At 38.0% G+C, this 23,546-nt stretch overlaps 3 protein-coding genes and 1 long non-coding RNA gene across 4 annotated transcripts; 3 read left to right on the top strand and 1 right to left on the bottom strand.

Moving 5' to 3' along the window:
* The first annotated feature begins 3,059 nt into the window (after positions 1-3,059).
* Positions 3,060-5,837, top strand: LOC148196438 (uncharacterized). The gene is made up of 9 exons (XM_088095387.1): positions 3,060-3,799; positions 3,884-4,009; positions 4,092-4,735; positions 4,809-4,890; positions 4,965-5,054; positions 5,144-5,266; positions 5,345-5,473; positions 5,565-5,668; positions 5,753-5,837. Exons 1-9 carry the CDS (start codon positions 3,512-3,514, stop codon positions 5,835-5,837), a joined length of 1,671 nt encoding a protein of 556 aa, XP_087951513.1. The 5' UTR covers positions 3,060-3,511.
* Positions 5,838-7,589: 1,752 nt separating this feature from the next.
* Positions 7,590-8,204, top strand: LOC148196437 (uncharacterized). Its single transcript, XM_088094230.1, has 2 exons — positions 7,590-7,966; positions 8,052-8,204. The coding sequence occupies exons 1-2, from the start codon at positions 7,601-7,603 to the stop codon at positions 8,202-8,204; spliced, it is 519 nt and encodes a 172-aa protein (XP_087950356.1). The 5' UTR covers positions 7,590-7,600.
* Positions 8,205-10,780: 2,576 nt separating this feature from the next.
* Positions 10,781-11,789, bottom strand: LOC148196436 (uncharacterized). The gene is made up of 2 exons (XR_015780928.1): positions 11,267-11,789; positions 10,781-11,116 (listed from the first exon to the last, which is right to left on the bottom strand). It is a non-coding gene; the product is annotated as an uncharacterized LOC148196436 (long non-coding RNA).
* Positions 11,790-13,438: 1,649 nt separating this feature from the next.
* Positions 13,439-16,485, top strand: LOC148196435 (F-box/LRR-repeat protein At4g29420-like). The gene is made up of 2 exons (XM_088094986.1): positions 13,439-13,898; positions 14,409-16,485. The coding sequence occupies exons 1-2, from the start codon at positions 13,439-13,441 to the stop codon at positions 15,305-15,307; spliced, it is 1,359 nt and encodes a 452-aa protein (XP_087951112.1). The 3' UTR covers positions 15,308-16,485.
* The last annotated feature ends 7,061 nt before the right edge of the window (positions 16,486-23,546 follow it).

Below are 23,546 nucleotides of genomic sequence, written 5' to 3'. Positions count from 1 at the left end.
CCTTAAGTCCACCAACCCCAATAAGACTGAGTTGAGTCAAATTAGGGAAACAAGCATTGATCCTGCTTAAGTCCTCATCATCCAGTCTCACAAACTCAAGGGTCAAATGTCTCAACGTTGGCATCAAACACAAACCATCCACGGATAACCACGCATTCCTCACGACCAATTTCCCAAGATTATGGCCTGAATAAGACACATTGCAAATTTCCATGAGAGACAAATAAAACTTAGATTCATATTCTTATGGGATGTTTGGATGGACAGAAAGAAGATATAAATGAATACAATACGTTTTTTTGGTTGATTTAAGAGAAAGTGTTTTAAAATAAAAATTCAATAATTTCTTTCCATCATATTTCCCTTCTACTCAAATTTCGACATTGATGGTACGTTTAACAGGGAGGAAAGAACGTTGATGAACTATTTTCTCTTCAATTCTAACTTCCAAACATACCATTAGGTTCTTTTAATATTATTTCATCCAGAGTAATCTAAACAAATGTTAATCTTCAACACAAATTGAAACACCAATTCTGACGGAAAGAATACGAAACACGCGCAAGAAACCGCATTCTTGTAAAAGAAAGTATGAAGAAAGAAAAATTGAGAATCAAGAAGCTAACAGGTGGAAGAGATGAGGGACAAGGCTTCGGATCGGCGCCAACAAGACTGGACCCAGAAATCGGAGACGGAGAAAGATTTCAGAGCGTGGGAAATGGATGGAAGCCACTCTCTGATGAAGTTCATGTCGGTAAGGTAGAGATCGTCGGACTCATCCTCGACGTCGTCGAAGGAGACGCCACCGAGGGCGCGATCGACGCCCAGCGAGACGGAGTCAAGAGTGGAGGTGGAGCGGAATACGAGGTGAGAGAAAACGGTCTTGAAGGGAGTGACGAGGTGCTTGGTCTCCGGCGAACGGGACTTGAGGTAGCGCGACATGGAACAGACCACGTTCAGCCACCGCACCTCGTATGACGCCGCGTTTAGACCCTTGGACACCGCCCTGCACCGCGCCACATCGGTAGTGTCCGTTAAACGACTCACAATTTCCACCAACAGCGACGCCGGAAGCTCCTCCATCATCGCCAATCGAATTGCGCAATTGCATTCAACATAGAGAGAGAGAAAAGAGTTTGTGTTTGCGTTTTGTTTTTCGGTGGATAAAGATAGTTTGAAAACATTGAGAATATTTTGACAAAGGTCACGTGGCAAAATCACATGGAATATAAATTAGAAAATGAAAAATGACGTGGAAATGAAGTGGAAATGAAGTGAGGTAGGATATCAAGTGGAGAGTTGATTTTGTGATTTCAAAATTAGAATTTGAGTTTGGGTTAGAGAGAACCTAAATAATCGTTTTTTCTCTTACATGCGTTGTTAGAGTTTACCATTCGTCTAAGTATTGCTGTTGACGTATTCCTTTCATCCATCGATAAGTGTTTGTTGTCGTTTGAACCTTTGGAAGGAACAAGCATCAAAAGGGATGCGTTTTCACCGTTTCGTTGTCGTTGGACTATTTGGTTATGCCATTTATATAGAATTTCATGTATAATGAACCATTCTCTGTAAAAATCAAAGTGCAAAAACTGCATTGGTAGCAAAGAGAAGATAAGTGGAGAATTCAGGCAAATGTTTTGTACAAGCAGGTCAATTATGAAAATGACATTCATTTTGAAGTGCCTAATTTATTCTTTAACGATTTTTGAACATAAAAGTGATGTCGACAAAATTATTATGCCATTTATATAGAATTTCATGTCTAAGAAACCATCTTTTGTAAATATCAAAGTGCAGAAACTGCATTGGTAGCAAAAGCAAAATAAGTGAGAGACACGTCAACTATGAAAAATGACATTCATCTTAAAGTGTCTAATTTATTCCTTAACAATTTTTTAATATAGAAGTGATGTCGAGACAATTATTATGTCATTTATATAGAATTTCATATCCAAGGAACTATCTTTTTGTAAAACTCAAAGTGCAGAAACTACATCGGTAACAAAGACAAGAGTCATTCTAATTTATTCCTTAACCATTTTTGAACATAAAATTGATGTCGAAACAATTATTATGCCATTTATATAGAATTTTATGTTCAAAGAACCATTTTTTGCAAAAATCAAAATGCAGGAAATGGTAGCAAAGACAAAATTCATTTTGAATGTCATTTTCACAGTTGATCTGTCTGTGCAAAATCTTTGCTTGAACTTTTCACTTATTTTGACTTTGTTATCGATACAGTTGGACAGCGGCGAACGCTTATCATTAAGTGGGAGAGACGACTATACAACATACAGACGTTATGACGAACTGTAAAATCCAACAATGATGGACAATAGGCACACTTCTAAGTGGTTGGAAAGGGAGACGATTCTCTAGGGTTCTTGACACCCAAACTCAGATTCTAAAATCACAAAATGAACCCCTCCACTTAAAACCCCATACCACTTCATTTCCACGTCATTATCCTTTTTGGGTGACTGTGGAATTTTAACTATTTACATAGTTTGACGTAAGCGAAATGTCGAATATGCCCTTGCCATAAAGTTCACTATATTTCGAAAGGAAAATGTTATTCCAACAACGCTTTTTTAACACAGTTTTGACAACGTGCACGTGGCAGCTTCCTATTGGCTCAGTAATTTGAAAATGGAACAGAGAAGGGGTTACGGTCATAGGGGTATTTTGGGCTTTCTAAATAAAATTTTGACAAAATATGGGTTTCGCGGTTTAGGGTGCCTTCCTTCTTCTCGTTCGTTCAAGCCTTCCTTCTTCTCGTTCGTTCAAGCCTTCTCTGTCGTCCGTCTTCTCTCTCGGTGTGTCGTCCGTCTTCTCGTTCGTTCAAGCCTTCGTTCTCTTGCCGTGTTCGAAGCTTCCATCCTCGGTTTCGTTCTCTCCTCCTTCTTCAAAACGTGCGTTGAAACCCTTACATTTTGGTGTAAGTAAAAATGGGCTAGCCCTGACATTGTGTTTTACTCTGTGTTTTTGTTTTTCATTAAGTTGAATGATATAACTGAGTGTGGAATGTTGTCTTCTTAGGGCCGTTGCAATGGAAGGGAAAAAAGCAAGTGTAAGAAAAAAATTAAATTTTTTGTTTATATATTATTTAATTATCTTACGGATTGTAGTTAGTAATAAATTTTTATGATTTTTTTTGTAGTGGCGACTTCTTATCTCGATGGATTCATCGATCATAATTGAAATGAATCGTTTACTCCGACAGTGTCATGTGGATCGGATTAGGATGACACCATTTATGTGGTGTGTGAATATTAATAACCCTGTGGAGGTGAATTTAAAATTATTGAAGGTTATGGTTAGCAGGTGGGTTGGAAATGATAACAGTTTTAGAGTTAGTCAAAAGTTGGTGCCCTTTAGAGTTGTTGATGTGTTGATGAGCTTAGGTTTAGAAATAGGTGGTTTAGAGATTCCCTTTGATGAAGTAGTTGGTGGATTGGTTGGTGAAATGTTCAAATAAAAAACCATCAGTTTGAAGGACTTGACAGACATGTTTAATGTCATTGTTCATGATAAAAACATTGAAGTCGATGTAGTGTGTAGGTTATATATATTAGTTTGTTTGGTTGTTTTCTATTTCCCTAGGAAATCAAGGCATGTTTGTAACATGCCTTTTGGAGTGTTAGATGACTTAGACCGTTTGTGTCTATATGATTGGTGCACCGGTGTACATATACATAAACACATTGTAGAGAATTTAAATAAATGTAAGAAGAAAATTATGGGAGCAGGTATCCCCCAGTCAGTCACTCTCAGTGGCAATGTGGCAGTCTTGCAGGTAATATGATATGTAGTTCACTATTTTGATGTAGTGCAGAACATTGTGAATTATGTTTGATGAAATAATTTTATGATATTTTAGGCTTGGGCGGTTGAGAGACTCTCTTTGCATGGTCATCCTTCGCACCGGTTTTTCCCGCGCATAATGAGATGGTTCCCGTTTAAATCAAGGACCGAAAAAATTGAAAATATTTTTATGACCGGAGATGTAAGTGTTTTGTTTTTCGTTATTTTGTATGTTAAAATGGATTGTGTATTTTGTCTGAATTTGTTGTGTGCTATTGGTGCAGTTAAATATGGAGTGGTATATACGAAATGAAGATCGTCATAGGCCGGAAATCCGTGCAGCTTTCAACATGGATGACGAAGGATCCTTGGGTGAAGGATCCAAGGTTGACAAAGACGATGATGAAGACGAAAGCTCTGATGACGGGGCATGGGAAGCAGGTGCGGAGGAGAGATTGAGGAAAAATAACGAACATATCAGAGCATTGAATGCCAAGATTGGAGTTTTGACTAGGGAGCTATTTGAAATTTATCAAACTCCAATCTTTCACGAAGAAGATGCATGTGCCACTGATGAAGAGGTTGGGGGTGGAGTTGGAGGTGAGGATAATGCTGAAGTTGGGGGAGAAGAAGAAGGTGATGGACATGGAGTTGGAGGTGAGGAGAATGCTGAAGTTGGGGGAGAAGAAAAAGGTTATGGAAATGAAGTTGATGACCCCCTAGGTGCACATGCTGAAGTAAGAGGGGATGATGAAACTGTTGGTAACATTAATTTTATTGAAATAGAAGATGATGCTGATGAAGGAGAACCAGAGGTGGTGCCATTGGCTATACCCCCATTGCGGAGTTTTGTTGGTGATCCAAGCACTAGTGTTGATGCAAACCAATTGTATACAGCAATCAGCATCAGAGAGATGAACGTACACAGGTATGTGGTATGAATTGTAGTTGTGGTTGAGGAATATGTATTGTTTGTGATTGACTAATATTTGTATGTTTAGGGTTGTAAGCGAGATAATTGGCCAAAGCTTGAGCACGACTTCAATTTACACTTTGGCCCCAATGAAATACGTTGATAACATGGTTAGTATTGTCACATTTGGTTGTGTTTCATGTTATAGTTTATTTTAGTAATGTGAAAATTTTTTATTGTGTAGGTGGTGTTATTTGCTTGTACGGTCTTTATGTACTTTGAGAAAAGGTTGTCCGGTGTTGTTAAGAGGTTTCATTTTAGTCCGTTATACTCGGTAAATAAAATTTGATATTGTGTCATATTTATGATTGAAGAAAGTATTTTTGATCGATTTTTTATTGATGATTTTGAAATTGTCCACAGCACCATATTCTTACAGATTATAGGAAACGTCCTCAGAATCGGCATGTATTCACGCTTCATAACTATAACACTTATTTGCGTTCCGATCATTTTGGACTTGAAGAATTACCCACGGCGGACTTTGTGAGTAACCTTGAATTTGCAAATCTTGTCGACTTTTGGTTGTAAATGTGTTACTGAAATTGTTTATATTTTTTGTAGTTGTTTCTGCCATTTGTCCACGATGATCATTGGTGGTGTTATTCAGTGAAATTGAGGTCAATGGAGATTTTTGTGATTGATTCATTGGGGAAGGGGATCAGAGACCGCAAAAGGATAGACACAGCCGTTGTAAGATTCGACATCTTTCATTGTTGATTACCGTGTGATTATGACATAACCCTGCATTGTTTAAGTAATTATTGTTTTTGTTAACTGGTAGGCTGAAAATATGGCACAGTTTTTTTGCATCCTGATGAATATACCGGAAGGTAGTATTGGTCCTTTGACAGTTAAACAAGCAAATATCCCATCCCAACCAAACTTGTAAGTTTCTTGAACTGTACTGCCGGATTATATTGTGATGTATATGGGCAAAAGTAATCTGATGTTGTGGGTATATTATTTCAGACATGATTGTGGAGTAATAATGTTGAAAGCAATGGAAATCTGGGATGGAGATGAAAAATACAATGGGAAAAGCATGCCTGAATAAACAACTGTAAGTTGGAACTGTGTGTTTGATAATATTCTTGTATGTCCTGGTTTCTAATGTGGAAAATGTTGGTTTCAGGAGGAGCTGCTTGGGATTAGAAAGAAATATGTGTGTGACTGGATCCTGGACAACGAGAACATTAGCAGAATGGAAGCCCTACATCTATACGGCATTGTCTAGGATTGCTAAGAAATTATCAAATTTTGACATGTATAAGATGTTAAAATATGTACCTAATGTTATTTGACAATTTTGACATGTATAAGATGTTAAAATATGTACCTAATGTTATTTGACAATTTTGACATGTATAAGATGTTCAAATATGTAACTAATGTTATTTGACAATGTACAGTATGTGTTTGTAATAAGAATAGTGGTTGGATTTCGAAATGAATTGTTTTAACTTTGCATTTGTGTTTGTTATAATGACAAAATTAGTGATTGAAAAATGAACGCAGCATTATAATAAAAATTTGAAAAGTACGAGACCATTTTCACTAAAATTAATGGTAATTAATGCGAAGGATTTGATCAATTTCTGAGTGGGGAGATGGGTGTTGGTGATTGATGTGAACGCAAGAAGCGTGGAGTGACCCGTGATGAGTAGGGGGACGAAGTAGTGCAAGGAATGAGTGAGACTGCTGAAAAAAGGCTATGGTAATCGTTTACAGGACCCCTGTAAACGATTACCCGAGAGGAATTGCCAATTTGTACAGAAAGTCCAACACAGGAACTCAGTCAGATGAACACAGGTCACCATTGGAAAAAAAAGTGACTTTTAGGCACTTCTGCACCTCTGTGAGGCTGGTGCAGGTGTTGCAGTGGTGGTAGAGGATGGGTGGTGATGTGATGTGAGTCAAAGGAGGGTGGGGAGACCCCTCATGAGTTGGAGGAGCAAGGTGTGCAAGGAATGAGTGAGACTGCTGAAAAAAGGCTCTGGTAATCGTTTACAGGACCCCTGTAAACGATTACCCGAGAGGAATTGGGCATTTGTACAGAAAGTCCAACACTGGTACTCAATCAGATGAACACAGGTCACCATTGGACAAAAAACTGACTTTTATGCTAATCTGCACCTGTTTGAGGCTTGTGCAGGTGTTCCAGTGGTGGGAGAGGGTCGATGGTGATGTGATGTGAGGCCAAGGAGGGTGGGGAGACCCCTCATGAGTTGGAGGAGCAAGGTGTGCAACGAATGAGTGAGAGTGTTCAAAAAGGGCTCTGGTAATCGTTTACAGCACCCCCGTAAACGATTACCCGAGAGAAATTGCCAATTTGTACAGAAAGTCCAACACAGGTACTCCGTCAGATGAACACAGGTCACCATTGGACACAAAACTGACTTTTATGCTAATCTGCACCTGTCTGAGGCTTGTGCAGGTGTTCCAGTGTTGGGAGAGGGTGGATGGTGATGTGATGTGAGGCCAAGGAGGGTGGGGAGACCCCTCATGAGTTGGAGGAGCAAGCTGTGCAAGGAATGAGTGAGACTGCTGAAAAAAGCCTCTGGTAATCGTTTACAGGACCCCTGTAAACGATTACCCGAGAGAAATTGCCAATTTGTACAGAAAACACAGACAACCACTTGCTCTTGCCACCTCTTTGAGTTTAGAGGAATTATATGTCGCCATTCCCTGTTGGTATTTGGCCAAGAAGATGTTTACAGTGTTCCCTCACAATACATTTTGAGGCGCTGGAGCAAAAACATTCGAAGAAGACACACACTAATAACAACATCGTATAGTAATTCGACAAATGAACCACGGATGCAAAGATACAAACTGTTGTGCAAACGTTTTTATGAAATTGCTGAAGTTGCATGTGAGTCTGAGGAAGCTAGTACTGAATTGGAAAAAGAACTTAATTGTTTGGGTACAAAATTTGGATTCAGTTCTTCCATGACAAATAACATCATCAGTGATGCAGGCCAACTAAGATACGATACTGGTGCATGCACGTCAATACCACTTACTCCAGTTGGAACATCTGATGTCCTTGTACACAGTCCTGCAACTGTTAAGCGAAAAGGACGTCCACGCACAAATAGGTTGAAGTCCACTGTTGAGAAAAAAACCAAAAGAAGAAAGTCAACTTCATTGACAAACACTTCAACACCACCAACCGAACAATGCGTGAGTCATTATTTACGGTCAAAATATTTATTAAATAGTTTTTAGTCTATCAATTATGTTTAACTTAGTAGTTGTGTTGTTTCAGGGCGAAAGACCAAGTAATGTTCTTGAATGTGATCACCGTGAACAATTTGAAGCGGACACTATCCAACTATCACAAGATACCGAAATGGGTCATTTTGGATTTATGTCGTTGTTGTCAGCTGTACATAACAATTTCGATAACAACATCAACTGATATATACAACTTGTTTGCTGCTTATTTTGTAACTTTTTTCTGTTTTTCAAAGTTAAAATGGTCTTCGATGAAATTCCTTTAATGAATGTATGTGATGCATATGACCACACCAGTATTTGTTATTGTAATCGATTACGAGGCTCTGGTAATCGATTACGAGGCCCTTGTAATCGATTACGAGGCTCTGGTAATCGATTACTGTGTTCAGTTAATTAAACCTAATTATCCCACTGCATAACGTGTATAACTTGCAATCGTGTTCGTAACCGCCCAAAACACATCCTTCCTCATATTCGTTTCGAAAACCTCTCTTCTCTCAGTGCAAAACCCTAAACGAAATACAATGGCTGATCGTGGAACGAAGAAACAAAAGGCATCTTCTTCCGTTGGTGGACGTCGCCGTCGCCGGAGTCCAACCCCATCACCATCGTCATCCCCTCCTACGCCTACCAATGATCTCTTCTCGTCGGATGAGCAACAGGAGAAATATGCCCAACATTTCGTAAATCGGGAAATTTTGGAGAGTAAGTATCTAGAGGACGAATACTTTCAAGGAAAAAATTTTCAATTCTATGACATATTACACGAAGCTGGGCTGACTGAATTTGTGTGTTTAAGAAGACATTACCACCCACAATTAGTCAGAGTGTTCTATAGCAACATGTCAATATCGGATACGGGGGTTATTCGAAGCGAAGTTAGAGGGGTCAAAATTAGGGTCAGCCCTAATCTTTTTCAACAACTGACTAATCTCCCATCTGATGGTGTTTGTTACGAAGGCAAAGTTGTAGATGAGTGGAAAGAACAATACGATTCTGTCACTGCAAGGCAACTAGTGTGTAGAGATGATGCAGCCATACAATCTAGAATACTAGCGGGGCAAATGAAGGTTCAACCAAGGATACTTCATTACGTTCTCACTAGAGTATTAATTCCTCGTGCAACCAATATTGGTCAGGCATCCGAAGAGGATATTATGCTGCTATGGGCATTTTTCAATTCCATTCAAATTAACTGGGGACATCTTATTAGATATAAGATGAAAAGAGCATTAAGGGAGAACGCAAAGTTGCCGTATCCACATTTGATAACCATCTTCATGGAACACTTTGAAGTGCCTACTGAAAGTTATCCCATTTCAGAACTGAAGTTCAAGCAAAGAATTGGTTGTGAAGTTCTAGCATCATTTGGTTATATGCAAAATGATGAAGGAGAATGGGTTCCCAAAGGCAATGCCCCCCATCCCCCCTTACAAGAAGGTCAACAGAATCAAGGACAAGATGATGAACAAGGCAGTTCATCTACAACACTAGATAATGTAATCAACCGCATAGAACAACTTCAAACCTTTGTTGGTACAAGATTTGATGCCTTTGAAACTCGATTTGATGCCCTTCAAACAAGATTTGGAAACATGGACATGGTCATCACTACAAGGTTTGATGCGTTGCAATCGCGTGTTGGGAACATTGAAGAACAACTGCAACACTTGCCAAGTGCTTCTGGAAACAATCCTCAGACTTAAAATTGCTTGTTTAGGCTTTCTTTACTGCATTTTAAAGAACTATGTACTCCAGTTCCTGCTTTGATCATTTCAAGTATTTAATAAAATGAAGTTGTTTAGTTTCAAAATGGTTCCTCGTTAAAATTGATTTGCCTCAAACTGTGGAGTTATTTGACTGTAATGTGAATCACCGAGTGTTGCTGTTTACTATTAATAAAATAAAATGTGTGATTCTTGGCCTACAATGGAACGTGAAGTTTGGTATCGCAGAAATAAGGTGGATACCTAAATTAGTCCAAAAACAACATCGAGGACACTTCAATCTCACAAGAAAAACTAACCATTGAATTTCTCAAGATTATAAGATGAAACACTAATACACAAAATAGCTAAAAACGTCTACCGAATATAATTTTGAAACCTCTATACAGTGACTTTCTTCAGAAATTAAATTGAGTTGTTCAAAGCTACACATAACCAACAACCTATCACTAATTTTCGTAGATAAAAAATTAATAATGTTATTATATACGTAACAATGTAAGGGCAAGGATAGAAGGAATTTACAACTGCTACGCAAAGATCGAACGTTACAATTGAAAATTTACATACTTTACAAATGAACTGCCACACATATCACAAATGTTTCTGCACACATCTAAAATTAAAATATCAATAAACTTACTATTTTGAAATTTTCATATCTAACTAGTAATATGAATGATGCCGATGTTCACTGTCTTCCATGAAATATTAGAACAAGGTAATACTTAGAAATCTGGAGCTGAAATTTTCACTAGCAGAGGTATTTCTTATTTCACCCTAAATTGGATGGCAAATGCATTTGTACACGTCTATTTCAACATTCGTAGTTTACTGACGAGCTGAAAAATGTAGCAAAATAATTGGGCTTGAATTTGTTAAGCATATCATAAATGACTACTGAGAAACAGGGATGGAGATTAATTAAAACGTTGTCATCGTTTACATGAAATATCTTCTTATCCAAAACTGCAATTCTTGAGAAAAAGGAAACCACTGCGTAGAATGATAGAATTAACCCTAGACTACATGACTTGGAACTTGAAGTACATTAAGAAATAGGAGGCATAACATTCCTTCATGTTTAAAATACCATTTAACCAAAACAGGACTAATTTCCACAAAGCATCGAATGCAATTCATCATACTCTCCATGCATGAGCTGCTATCTTATAACATTCATACAGGAAAAAAAAAATCTTTGAATGTTTATCTGGAAACATAACTGAACGTGATACACAGCCAAAATAGCATGGCAACGATCATTTCAGTGAAAGTAACCAAGAACCTGGCCGCCTACATTCTTCTTAATGGCTTCTTCATGATCCAAAACACCGTCAGGAGTAGTAATCACAACATAACCCCACTGCACACAGCAATAGAAAGGCACAATTATCTTTTTCCTTTGATTTCCATTGACATATCATTCTTAAAACACAAATTATAACAACCACAATCAGACAAAAACAGCAGTCGGAAGCTGTGACACGAAAACGAATCATTAACATAAACCAACCTGATGAGTAGGAAGAGTCTGCAATCTGTAGGCTTCAAGATCCCTTGCCTTCATATCTTTTCGGTATGTAAGAGCCTTGCAATCGTTAATCCTACCTTGTAGTTCAACCGTTATCCTCCCCACTCTATGCGAATCATAGACTTGAAAGTCTTTGATATAACCTATTAGGAATTTAAGCCAAATTAACTACACTAACAGTGGCACAGTACAGAGTAACTGTTAGAATCTTAAAGAACTTTATATCGGTTCATGGACCCTTGCAATCTTAAAGATATTTCACACACGGAAAGTCATGCTCAGACTCAGACGGAAAAGGATGACAGTAACCAAATCAACAACGAAAGTCATTCAAACTCTGATGACATAAATTTCAGAGACTGAAATCACTTTTGAAAAGCGAATTCATACCATTTCATTATTGCCAGATTTGAAATTGTGAAGCAGTTAAAAGGGGTTTCGAGTTTTAGAAAAAAGAATACAAATTATAAAAATAGTGGCTGGAGAAAGAAAAGATACCATGGTTTTTCATGATTCGAAGAAATGAAGACATAACAGTGGAAATTGGCTTGAGTTCCACCATAGCTTTCCCTCTTCTCTCTGCATTCACCATACTCCTCAAGGCATCGTTCAGGATCCTCCTTCCCATCTCTCTAAATTCTCTAACCAAACCTCCTATTTCTCTCACTAGGGTTTTCGAAATATAGCGAACTTTATGGCAAGGGCATATTCGACATTTCGCTTACGTCAAACTATGTAAATAGTTAAAATTCCACAGTCACCCAAAAAGGATAATGACGTGGAAATGAAGTGGTATGGGGTTTTAAGTGGAGGGGTTCATTTTGTGATTTTAGAATCTGAGTTTGGGTGTCAAGAACCCTAGAGAATCGTCTCCCTTTCCAACCACTTAGAAGTGTGCCTATTGTCCATCATTGTTGGATTTTACAGTTCGTCATAACGTCTGTATGTTGTATAGTCGTCTCTCCCACTTAATGATAAGCGTTCGCCGCTGTCCAACTGTATCGATAATAAAGTCAAAATAAGTGAAAAGTTCAAGCAAAGATTTTGCACAGACAGATCAACTGTGAAAATGACATTCAAAATGAATTTTGTCTTTGCTACCATTTCCTGCATTTTGATTTTTGCAAAAAATGGTTCTTTGAACATAAAATTCTATATAAATGGCATAATAATTGTTTCGACATCAATTTTATGTTCAAAAATGGTTAAGGAATAAATTAGAATGACTCTTGTCTTTGTTACCGATGTAGTTTCTGCACTTTGAGTTTTACAAAAAGATAGTTCCTTGGATATGAAATTCTATATAAATGACATAATAATTGTCTCGACATCACTTCTATATTAAAAAATTGTTAAGGAATAAATTAGACACTTTAAGATGAATGTCATTTTTCATAGTTGACGTGTCTCTCACTTATTTTGCTTTTGCTACCAATGCAGTTTCTGCACTTTGATATTTACAAAAGATGGTTTCTTAGACATGAAATTCTATATAAATGGCATAATAATTTTGTCGACATCACTTTTATGTTCAAAAATCGTTAAAGAATAAATTAGGCACTTCAAAATGAATGTCATTTTCATAATTGACCTGCTTGTACAAAACATTTGCCTGAATTCTCCACTTATCTTCTCTTTGCTACCAATGCAGTTTTTGCACTTTGATTTTTACAGAGAATGGTTCATTATACATGAAATTCTATATAAATGGCATAACCAAATAGTCCAACGACAACGAAACGGTGAAAACGCATCCCTTTTGATGCTTGTTCCTTCCAAAGGTTCAAACGACAACAAACACTTATCGATGGATGAAAGGAATATGTCAACAGCAATACTTAGACGAATGGTAAACTCTAACAACGCATGTAAGAGAAAAAACGATTATTTAGGTTCTCTCTAACCCAAACTCAAATTCTAATTTTGAAATCACAAAATCAACTCTCCACTTGATATCCTACCTCACTTCATTTCCACTTCATTTCCACGTCATTTTTCATTTTCTAATTTATATTCCATGTGATTTTGCCACGTGACCTTTGTCAAAATATTCTCAATGTTTTCAAACTATCTTTATCCACCGAAAAACAAAACGCAAACACAAACTCTTTTCTCTCTCTCTATGTTGAATGCAATTGCGCAATTCGATTGGCGATGATGGAGGAGCTTCCGGCGTCGCTGTTGGTGGAAATTGTGAGTCGTTTAACGGACACTACCAATGTGGCGCGGTGCAGGGCGGTGTCCAAGGGTCTAAACGCGGCGTCATACGAGGTGCGGTGGCTGAACGTGGTCTGTTCCATGTCGCGCTACCTCAAGTCCCGTTCGCCGGAGACCAAGCACCTCGTCACTCCCTTCAAGACCGTTTTCTCTCACCTCGTATTCCGCTCCACCTCCACTCTTGACTCCGTCTCGCTGGGCGTCGATCGCGCCCTCGGTGGCGTCTCCTTCGACGACGTCGAGGATGAGTCCGACGATCTCTACCTTACCGACATGAACTTCATCAGAGAGTGGCTTCCATCCATTTCCCACGCTCTGAAATCTTTCTCCGTCTCCGATTTCTGGGTCCAGTCTTGTTGGCGCCGATCCGAAGCCTTGTCCCTCATCTCTTCCACCTGTTAGCTTCTTGATTCTCAATTTTTCTTTCTTCATACTTTCTTTCTCTTACAAGAATGCAGTTTCTTGCGCGTGTTTCGTATTCTTTCCGTCAGAATTGGTGTTTCAATTTGTGTTGAAGATTAACATTTGTTTAGATTACTCTGGATGAAATAATATTAAAAGAACCTAATGGTATGTTTGGAAGGTAGAATTGAAGAGAAAAACGTAATATTTGAACTTTTGTTAGTTACATTTTTTTTCCTTTCATTTTCTCTCCAACCAAAGAAAATAGTTCATCAACGTTCTTTCCTCCCTGTTAAACGTACCATCAATGTCGAAATTTGAGTAGAAGTGAAATATGATGGAAAGAAATTATTGAATTTTTATTTTAAAACACTTTCTCTTAAATCAACCAAAAAAACGTATTGTATTCATTTATATCTTCTTTCTATCCATCCAAACATCCCATAAGAATATGAATCTAAGTTTTATTTGTCTCTCATGGAAATTTGCAATGTGTCTTATTCAGGCCATAATCTTGGGAAATTGGTCGTGAGGAATGCGTGGTTATCCGTGGATGGTTTGTGTTTGATGCCAACGTTGAGACATTTGACCCTTGAGTTTGTGAGACTGGATGATGAGGACTTAAGCAGGATCAATGCTTGTTTCCCTAATTTGACTCAACTCAGTCTTATTGGGGTTGGTGGACTTAAGGAGCCTAAGATTAATTTGTTACACCTTACCACTTGTCAATGGTCGGTCTCAAATGCTCCACTTTCTTTGATCATATGTGCACCTTGCCTTGTTGATTTTGATCTCAGATGCATCAAACCTAAGTTGGTTGTCCTTGAGGCCCCTTCCTTGTCCAATTTTAATCTCTCCCTCGAGAATACTGATGAGCTCAGGTTGAAAAATTGTGCTAATATACAATGCCTTCAGCTCAGTGTAGAATGCCTCTCTCTTGGTTTTTTGTTTACTATGTTTCGTCACTGCAGCACGGTGAAGAGACTTACCTTGGATTTGGTAGGAAGAAGAAAACAGGTTGATGCAGCAGTGTTTGGGATTGATACTTTGTTGGGTTGTTTTCCGAACATAACATGTCTTAGTTTAGGTCCTGGAGCCTGGCATGTGATAGAGAATTCATTTAGACGGGGAGGTTTGGCAGATGGGATTGGTATGAAGATGATAAAACAACTTATTGCACATCTAGTGGTCCATGAAGTGGAGGGTACTCTTGCATTTATTTCTTCTGTTTTGGATAAAAGCACCCAGTTGTGTGATGTTTCTCTTCTTATCCATCGTGATGTTGATTCATATGTTGCTGGCGGCCTGATCTCTTCATGCAGAAGCAAATTCCCAAGAGTGAGATGGAGATGGGGAATATGGAAAGAAGGAATCAAGGATACTTGGGTCTCTGATGGCACCTAGTTTGGTGACTGCTATCTTTGTTATGAAAAGGGGAGTTCTCATTGATTTGTGGGTTTTATTGGCCAACTTTATTTAAAGATGCCCATAATCATGCTAGAAATTGTGATAAATGTCAAAGAGCAGGGACAATCACTAAACGTCATGAGATGCCTTTACAAGGTATTTTAGAGGTTGAGGTTTTTGATTGTTGGGGTATTGACTTTGTTGGACCCTTCCCTCCATCTTTCAACAATGAATATATCCTGGTAGCAGTGGATTATGTGAGTAAATGGGTGGAAGCATTAGCTTGTCCTAAAAATGATGCTAGCACGGTAATTAAATTCCTGAAAAGGCAGATATTCTCACGTTTTGGCACTCCAAGAGTGTTGATTAGTGATGGAGGATCACATTTTTGCAATTATCAGCTAGAGAAAGTACTCAAACACTATGGAGTAAAACATAAGGTAGCTGCACCCTATCATCCACAAACCAATGGACAAGCTGAGGTGTCTAACAGGGAGATAAAAAGGATCCTGGAAAAAACAGTGACTTCATCAAGAAAGGATTGGTCTCTCAAATTGGATGATGCTCTTTGGGCTTATAGGACAGCAATGAAGACGTCTATGGGATTATCACCATTTCAATTAGTCTATGGGAAAGCATGCCATTTGCCAGTAGAATTGGAGCATAGAGCATTATGGGCTTTGAAATTCTTGAATTTTGATCCTTATTAAACTCAATGCACACGCAGAAGGCAGATTTTGGAGCTTGAAGAAATGCGATTACATGCATATGATTCATCCAAGGCTTACAAAGACAAGATTAAATTTTATCATGACAGGAAGTTGGTGAATAGAGTTTTCAATCCAGGACAACAGGTACTATTGTTCAATTCAAGATTGAAGATATTTCCTGGGAAGCTGAAGTCAAAATGGTCAGGACCATTTGTGATAAAAGAAGTGCATCTGCATGGAGCAATTGAAATATTTAATCCAGCTGCTGATGATCCACAGAGAAGTTGGGTGGTGAATGGTCAATGTCTCAAGCCTTATCTAGGGGGAGAGGTGCAACAATTTTCCACAATGATGTTGTTGGTTGATCCTTGAAAGTTTGGGTCAGGCTCGTGACGTTAAACAAGCGCTTACTGGGAGGCAACCCAGTATCCTGTAAGTATTTTATGTTTTTAGATTAGGGTTTGATGTACTCTATTGGACACCTGGTTTGTTATGATGGTTTGCTATTAACTGTGATTGTTTGATAAGTAATGCTTGATGATGCTTTTTGATTGATTGATGTTGAGATGATGTGCACATAAAATGCTTATACAGGTGATTCACAAGCTTTGTGAACAAATGCAGGATATTACGATTGTGGTTTTGAGATTAAGCAGGATGTGTATGTCAAATGTGAATGAGCTTATATGTGAGGTTTTGAGCTCCAGAGTTGTTATTGTTGAATGCTATTACTTTGAAAGCATGAATGACTTTGCCCAGGTTTTCTATGATTGAATCAATTGCTTGTTTTGCATCATGTGACCAAGGCCATTTGTTGGAATTTAAATGACTTTGTGAACACTAAAGCATGTGCACATCTTGATTTAACTCTTGGTCATAAGTTTGATTGAAGTTGCTACTTATCTTGAAAAGAGGAATTTTGAATGAAGTGAGCCATCATATGAATTGGTAGAAGATTGAGTTACATCTTGCTTGCTTGAGGACAAGCAAAGTTCTAAGTTTGGGGTTGTGATAACAGTTGAAAAACTGTTATTTTCATGCTTAAAATTGATACTAAAAGCAACCTTTATGCTTAGAAACTACCTTGAAATCATGCTTTTACTCATATTTTCATAAATAAGAGAGTTGGACAGGTTTATGCTTGATTTCAGTGTTTTGTGTGTAGGTTTTAAGGTGAATTTGGTGAAAGAAGTGAAGAAGGAGAGAGATGGAATCAGAAAAGACATCAAAAAGTGCAAAAGGAGAACCCGAAGTTACCGCTCAGCGGCAGTTTATCGCTGAGCGGCACTCAGGAGCTCACGGGAGGACCGCTGAGGGGCAAAATGGCCGCTGAGGGGAGAAAACTACTCACGCACTCACCGCTGAGCGGCTAATTGAATGATTTGAAAGAAGAATTGAAGTACCGAATGATTAGAGTGCTGAAAAGTCAACCAGAAACCAGAAAAGTCAACCAGTCAACCAGAAAAGTCAACCAGTCAACCAGAATACGAAAAAAGTCAACCAGACGAGTTTTGGGCCAGTTTTATGCGATTTTATGATCTGTTTGGGCCTGGACCCGTTTTCTATTATTTTTATGTCCTATTTAAAGGCCTAGATGTCTTAGGGTTTGTATCTTTGGCAGAAACGAAGCAAACACTCTCTCTTCCACCCCTTTGAAGGAGGATATTGGATGCTCAGGCTACCTCTTCACCTTTCTAGGGTTTTATCTTTCATTCTTTCATTATTGTTCATCTAGGTTCACCATGAATATGGTGAACTAAACCTTGTATGTTTGTTGGGGAATCAATGTAATCTTTTGAAGCTCTCATATATGGAATTTGTGCTTGCATCTTAATCTAAGATTTATGCTTTCTTTCATCATTAGTTAGGGTTTTTCCTCTTTGCTTAATGCTTGCTTTGTTTAACTCATTCAATGCATGATTATTGATTTTGTCGATATGGGAACGTACGAGGAAGTCTAGATCCGGGGAACTACTCCCAATATTATATTGGTTGTCGTTAAGCTCCTGCACTTGATGAACTAATTATTAGGAATGCTAGGAATTGTATGAACTCGTAATTAGGGAGAAGCCTTCTTGAAAGGTACTTTAGAGAGTGTCATTAACAATGATGATTTGAATGTTGAATTCCTAAAGTATATGAGAGTGTATAAGATGAAATTGACCCCCAACAACATATTCATATATATATTTCATTGAAAGTGTTTGTCTTTTGCTTTTGCCATTGATCAAAAACTCATGCATACATGTTTATTTTCTGTCTTGCATATTAAACTCCAATTATTTTGTTCTTAAGTCTTAGCTAATCAACAAATCACATAACTAAACTAGGCCGTGAGTCCTTTGTGAGAACGATACTTGGTCTTACCAAGTTTATTACTTGAACGATTCGTTCACACTTGCCGATTGAAAAACAATTTTGTGACATCATATTTTGGTGATCATAAATTTGTCCATCAAGTTTTTGGCACCGTTGCCGGGGACTTGTGGTTTAACTGGTTAATTTGTGTGATTATTGATTATCTTTGACTTATTTTTTTATTTTATTTTAAATTTCGAATTTTTTTTGTATTATTTTATTTTCTCTTTATATTTTTCAGTTTGTATTTTATTTGATTTTATTTTTCTGTTTTCTGTTTTTCTGTTTTCTGTTTTTATTTTCTGAATCTTATATCTTCTCTTATATCTTTTTGTGCTAACCAAATCTTTTCTAGGGTTTTGTGTTCTTGTGTATGCAGGAGGCAATTCGAACTAGGAGCAAGAAAACAACAGAACCTCTGCTTGAAGGATTAGAAGACAGTAGACGGAGGAGAAGAATCCGAACATCTAGAGAACTTTTTGCTCCTCCGGAAACTCTGTTACAACCATCACCACAAGGTTCTGACAATAGCACAGAAAATATGGAGAATAACAATGTTAGAAGAACTCTTGCTGATTACACCAATATAGCTGGACCTCAGCACTTTAACAGCATAGCTAGACCTAGAGTCAATGCAGCTAACATGGAGGTCAAACCAGCACTGATCCAACTGGTGAAAAGTAACCAATTTAATGGGTTATCTCATGAAAGCCCATATGAGCACCTCATTACTTTCAATGAGATTTGCAACACAGTCAAGATTAATGGGGTGCCAGATGAAGCGATCAAACTTAGTTTGTTTCCTTTCTCATAAGGAGGCAATGCTAAGCTTTGGTTAAATTCTTTTCCAGAAGGAAGTTTCACAGAGTGGGAAGCAGTGGTAACCAAGTTTTTAAACAAGTACTTTCCACAATCAAAGGTAACAAAAGGCAAGCAAGATATATCTTCATTTAAGCAGGGCATGGAAGAATCACTAGGGCATGCATGGGATAGATACAAAAGTCTGTTACGAAAAACTCCTATGCATGGTTTCAAAGAAGAAGAAGTAGTCCTAACTTTCCTTGGAGGTCTTGGTTCACGAACTAAGATGATGCTTCATGCCTCAGTAGGAGGAAACATTAAATGGAAAACTCCAGAGGAAGCAACTGAAATTATTGAAAATATGGCTACTAATGACAACGAATTCAACATTGAAATAGGAGATCTTAGTCAGAAGGAGTTGTTACAATCAAATGAGGCTTTGCTTATTCAAAATAGAATTATCTCTCAACAGCTTGAAGAGGTAACTATGAAACTTTCTCAAATACCACAGGAAATACAACAGGTCTCAATGGTTCAAGTGCAACAACAAAAATGGCAGATGCAATTTACTCCAGTTGAGAAAACAACAAAGCTTGAAGAGACTTTCCAAAGATTCTTGAAGACGAATGCGTCTTATTGTCATAATGTGGATGCTACATTTAAAAATATGGAGGTTTATGTTGAGAGAATAATTGATGAGATGAAATATGATAATCTCAAAAAGGAGTGTAAAACTGTTGTGACCAGAAGTGGTAGAGTGTTAGAGGAGAGACAACAAGAAAGAGAGGAGAAAGAAAATGAGAGTGAGAGTGAAAAAGAAACATGTGAGTGGAAAGAAAGAGTTGAGAGAGAGAAAAAGAAGAGAGAAGAAGAGGAGAGGAGAGAAAAAAGAGAGAGAGAAGAGAGAGAGGAGAGACAAAAAGAAAAAGAGTATGAAAAGCCACTTCCTTATCCAAAGAGTTATTCAAGGAAGGAGAAAGAAAAGCAGTTGGAAAGATTCATGGAATTGTTTAAGAAGTTGGAGATCACTATACCATTCTCTGAAGCATTGCAACAGATGCCAGCATATGCAAAGTTTTTGAAGGAACTCCTCACAAAGAAACACAAGTACATTGAGAAGGAAACTATCAATATACAGGGTAACTGTAGTGCAATCATACAGAAACTACCTCTCCTAAACTTAAAGATCCGGGAAGCTTCACTATTCCATGCACCATAGGAGATGTGAAAGTTGGAAGAGCATTGATTGATTTGCGAGCTAGCATTAATCTAATGCCGCTATCCATGTGCAAAACAATTCAGGGGTTGGAAATTAAACCAACCAGAATGGCTCTTCAATTGGCAGACAGGTCTCTTAAATATCCATATGGAGTGATTGAAGATGTTCTAGTGAAGGTTGACAAATTTGTATTCCCAGTGGATTTTATTGTGATGGAGATGGAAGGAAATAGTGATGTTCCTCTTATTCTTGGGAGACCTTTTATGAAGACTGCTAGAATTTTGATTGATGTAGAGAATGGGAAGCTTAAATTGAGAGTTGATGATGAAGAAGTCACTTTTGACGTGTCCAAGGCCATGACATATCCAAATGATGACAAGGCATGTTTTCAATTTGATGAACTTGATGAAGTTTGTATGGTGCAAGAAAGGATGGTGCGAAATATTTCTCCATTGGAAAAAACTCTCATTAATGCATGTGAAGATTTAGATGAAGAAGAAGAGAAATTGATTTATGAATGTTTGATGGACTTAGAAACATTGAAAAAGAGTCCAGAGGAAGATCCAATATTCGAAATAATTGATAAGGAAGAAGCAGTCAAAGCATAGACACCAGAATTAAAAAGATTACCGTCACATCTGAAATATGTTTTTCTAGAAGAAGATGGAACAAAGTCAGTCATCATCAATAACTCTTTATCTCTACAAGAAGAAGAGCAATTGATAGAAATTATGAAAGCTAACAAAGAAGCAATTGGGTGGTCAATATCAGATCTTAAAGGTATTAGCCCAACTTACTGCATGCACAAAATTTTTATGGAAGAAGATTATAAACCAAGTGCTCAACCACAGAGAAGATTAAATCCTGTTATGAAGGAGGTGGTCAGAAAAGAAGTGTTGAAACTGTTAGAAGCTGGTATCATCTATCCAATCTCTAACAGTGAATGGGTGAGTCCAGTACAGGTGGTTCCAAAGAAAGGTGGGATGACAGTAATTTATAATGATAAGAATGAACTTATTCCTACTCGGACAGTCACTGGTTGGCGTATGTGCATTGATTACAGGAAGCTGAATAAAGCTACTAGGAAAGATCATTTTGCCTCTTCCTTTCATGGATCAGATGTTAGAAAGGTTATCAGGGCAGGCTTTCTATTGTTTTCTAGATGGATATTCTGGATACAACCAAATTGTGGTAGATCCAAAAGACCAGGAGAAGACGGCTTTTACTTGTCCTTTTGGTATCTTTGCATATAGAAAGATGCCTTTTGGATTATGTAATGCTCCAACTACATTTCAGAGGTGTATGCAGGCAATTTTTGCAGATCTCTTAGAAAAATGCATTGAGGTATTCATGGATGATTTCTCAGTTTTTGGAAATTCTTTCCAAAGATGTTTGGCTAATTTGAACACTGTCCTCAAAAGATGTGTTCAGACAAATCTTGTTCTTAATTGGGAGAAATGTCATTTCATGGTAACTGAAGGAATTGTATTGGGGCATAAAATCTCTGCTAAAGGAATTGAGGTAGACAAAGCTAAAGTAGAAGTCATTGAGAAACTACCTCCACCAACAAATGTAAAGGGGATTAGAAGTTTTCTTGGTCATGCTGGATTCTATAGAAGATTCATTAAAGATTTCTCAAAAATTGCTAAACCATTGAGTAATCTTTTGATGAAGGATGTTCCTTTTATGATGGATGAAGACTGTCTGAAAGCTTTTGACATATTGAAGAAGAAGTTAGTGTCAACTCCAGTAATTGTAGCGCCGGATTGGAATCAAAATTTTGAATTAATGTGTGATGCAAGTGATTATGCAATAGGAGTTGTCCTTGGCCAGCGGAAAGAACAAAAGTTTCATCCAATTTATTATGCTAGTAAGGTTCTGAACAATGCTCAATTGAATTATGCTACCACAGAGAAAGAATTTCTTGCCATTGTGTATGCTCTAGAGAAATTTAGACCTTATCTTATTGGGTCTAAGGTGATTGTTTATACAGATCATGCAGCTATCAAATATTTGTTGACAAAACCAGATTCTAAGCCACGTTTGATTAGGTGGGTACTACTATTGCAAGAATTTGATGTAGAAATCCGTGACAAGAAAGGAAGTGAGAACTTAATTGCTGATCATTTGTCACGGTTAGTCAACAATGAAGTCACTAGCAAGGAATCTGAAATCTGGGAATCTTTTTCAGATGAATCACTCATGTATATTCAGCAGAGGCCCTGGTTTGCTGATATGGCGAATTTCAAAGCTGCAACAGTCATGCCGGAAGACTTAACTTGGCAACAAAGAAAGAAATTTCTGCATGATGCTGATGAGTCAATATTTTCTCAATTTCACTTAGCTTATTGTACCGAATTTAATCAGGGAATTGTGCTTAAATGTCCAGTATTTTCCCATTTTTCTTAATTGTGCTTAATTTGATCAAAAATTCTTATTTTAATTAATTTGAATTATCTGAGACTAATTATTTGCATTATTAATTGTAGGGAAATTATTGGATAATATTTGGGACATTTGGAGGTGAAAAGAAAATGCCACATCAATTATAATTTAAGTTAAAATGATTGAGGAGGTGTGGATTTTTGGAGGTGCATGCGGTAATTTATTCTTGAAGAAAGAGAGTAGCTGATTTTGTTTTGGACTTGGAGAGCTGGAAGGGTTACATCCACAATGAGTGTCCAGCATTGAAGTGAAAGGATTGTCCAGGTGGCTTGGAAAGAAAGAGAGCATGCGGTGGCCCATGAGAATGTTCCATCAAAAGGGGGTGGTGCATGAAGAAGGAAGTCCAGCATACGTCCACGCTCATTTTCTCGGTCCATCACAACAGCTTCATGCGGAGAATGGGAAGCAGCAAGGGTGCACATCCAGCTTTCAATTGGAGAAGCACGCACACATTGCGGTGCATCCAGCAGCTTGGAAGTGGCGTGATGGGCTGATTCATCCAGCGTTGGGAAGAATTGGCAACGTGCAGCAAAGCAAGGCTGGCAGCAGCGGGCCCATCCAGCAAATTGAAGTCCAGAAGCGGTCCGGCAAGAGAGGTGCACGGATTGAATTTTGGGTGTACACATCAACGAGGCCCACAAGCAGCTCATCCATTCTTCACGCTCCAGCTTCAACAATGGTCCAACAGGGGTGTGTCCAGCAT

Source organism: Vigna umbellata, chromosome 7 (assembly GCF_029865625.1).
Source record: "Vigna umbellata cultivar VRB3 chromosome 7, Vumbellata_1.0, whole genome shotgun sequence".
Lineage (NCBI taxonomy): Eukaryota > Viridiplantae > Streptophyta > Magnoliopsida > Fabales > Fabaceae > Vigna > Vigna umbellata.
Note: the sequence above shows the minus strand (reverse complement) of the source record. Positions and strands in the feature narration are given on the sequence as shown.

Excerpts from the sequence above, each read along its gene's own strand:
- LOC148196438 (XM_088095387.1), top strand. The coding sequence starts at position 3,512 with ATGTTTAATGTCATTGTTCATGATAAAAACATTGAAGTCGATGTAGTG. Across the intron at positions 4,736-4,808 it reads AGAGAGATGAACGTACACAG|GGTTGTAAGCGAGATAATTG; the intron begins GTATGTGGTATG and ends TTGTATGTTTAG. Across the intron at positions 5,055-5,143 it reads ATTTTAGTCCGTTATACTCG|CACCATATTCTTACAGATTA; the intron begins GTAAATAAAATT and ends AATTGTCCACAG.
- LOC148196437 (XM_088094230.1), top strand. The coding sequence starts at position 7,601 with ATGCAAAGATACAAACTGTTGTGCAAACGTTTTTATGAAATTGCTGAA. Across the intron at positions 7,967-8,051 it reads CACCACCAACCGAACAATGC|GGCGAAAGACCAAGTAATGT; the intron begins GTGAGTCATTAT and ends GTGTTGTTTCAG.
- LOC148196435 (XM_088094986.1), top strand. The coding sequence starts at position 13,439 with ATGATGGAGGAGCTTCCGGCGTCGCTGTTGGTGGAAATTGTGAGTCGT. Across the intron at positions 13,899-14,408 it reads GTCCCTCATCTCTTCCACCT|GCCATAATCTTGGGAAATTG; the intron begins GTTAGCTTCTTG and ends TGTCTTATTCAG.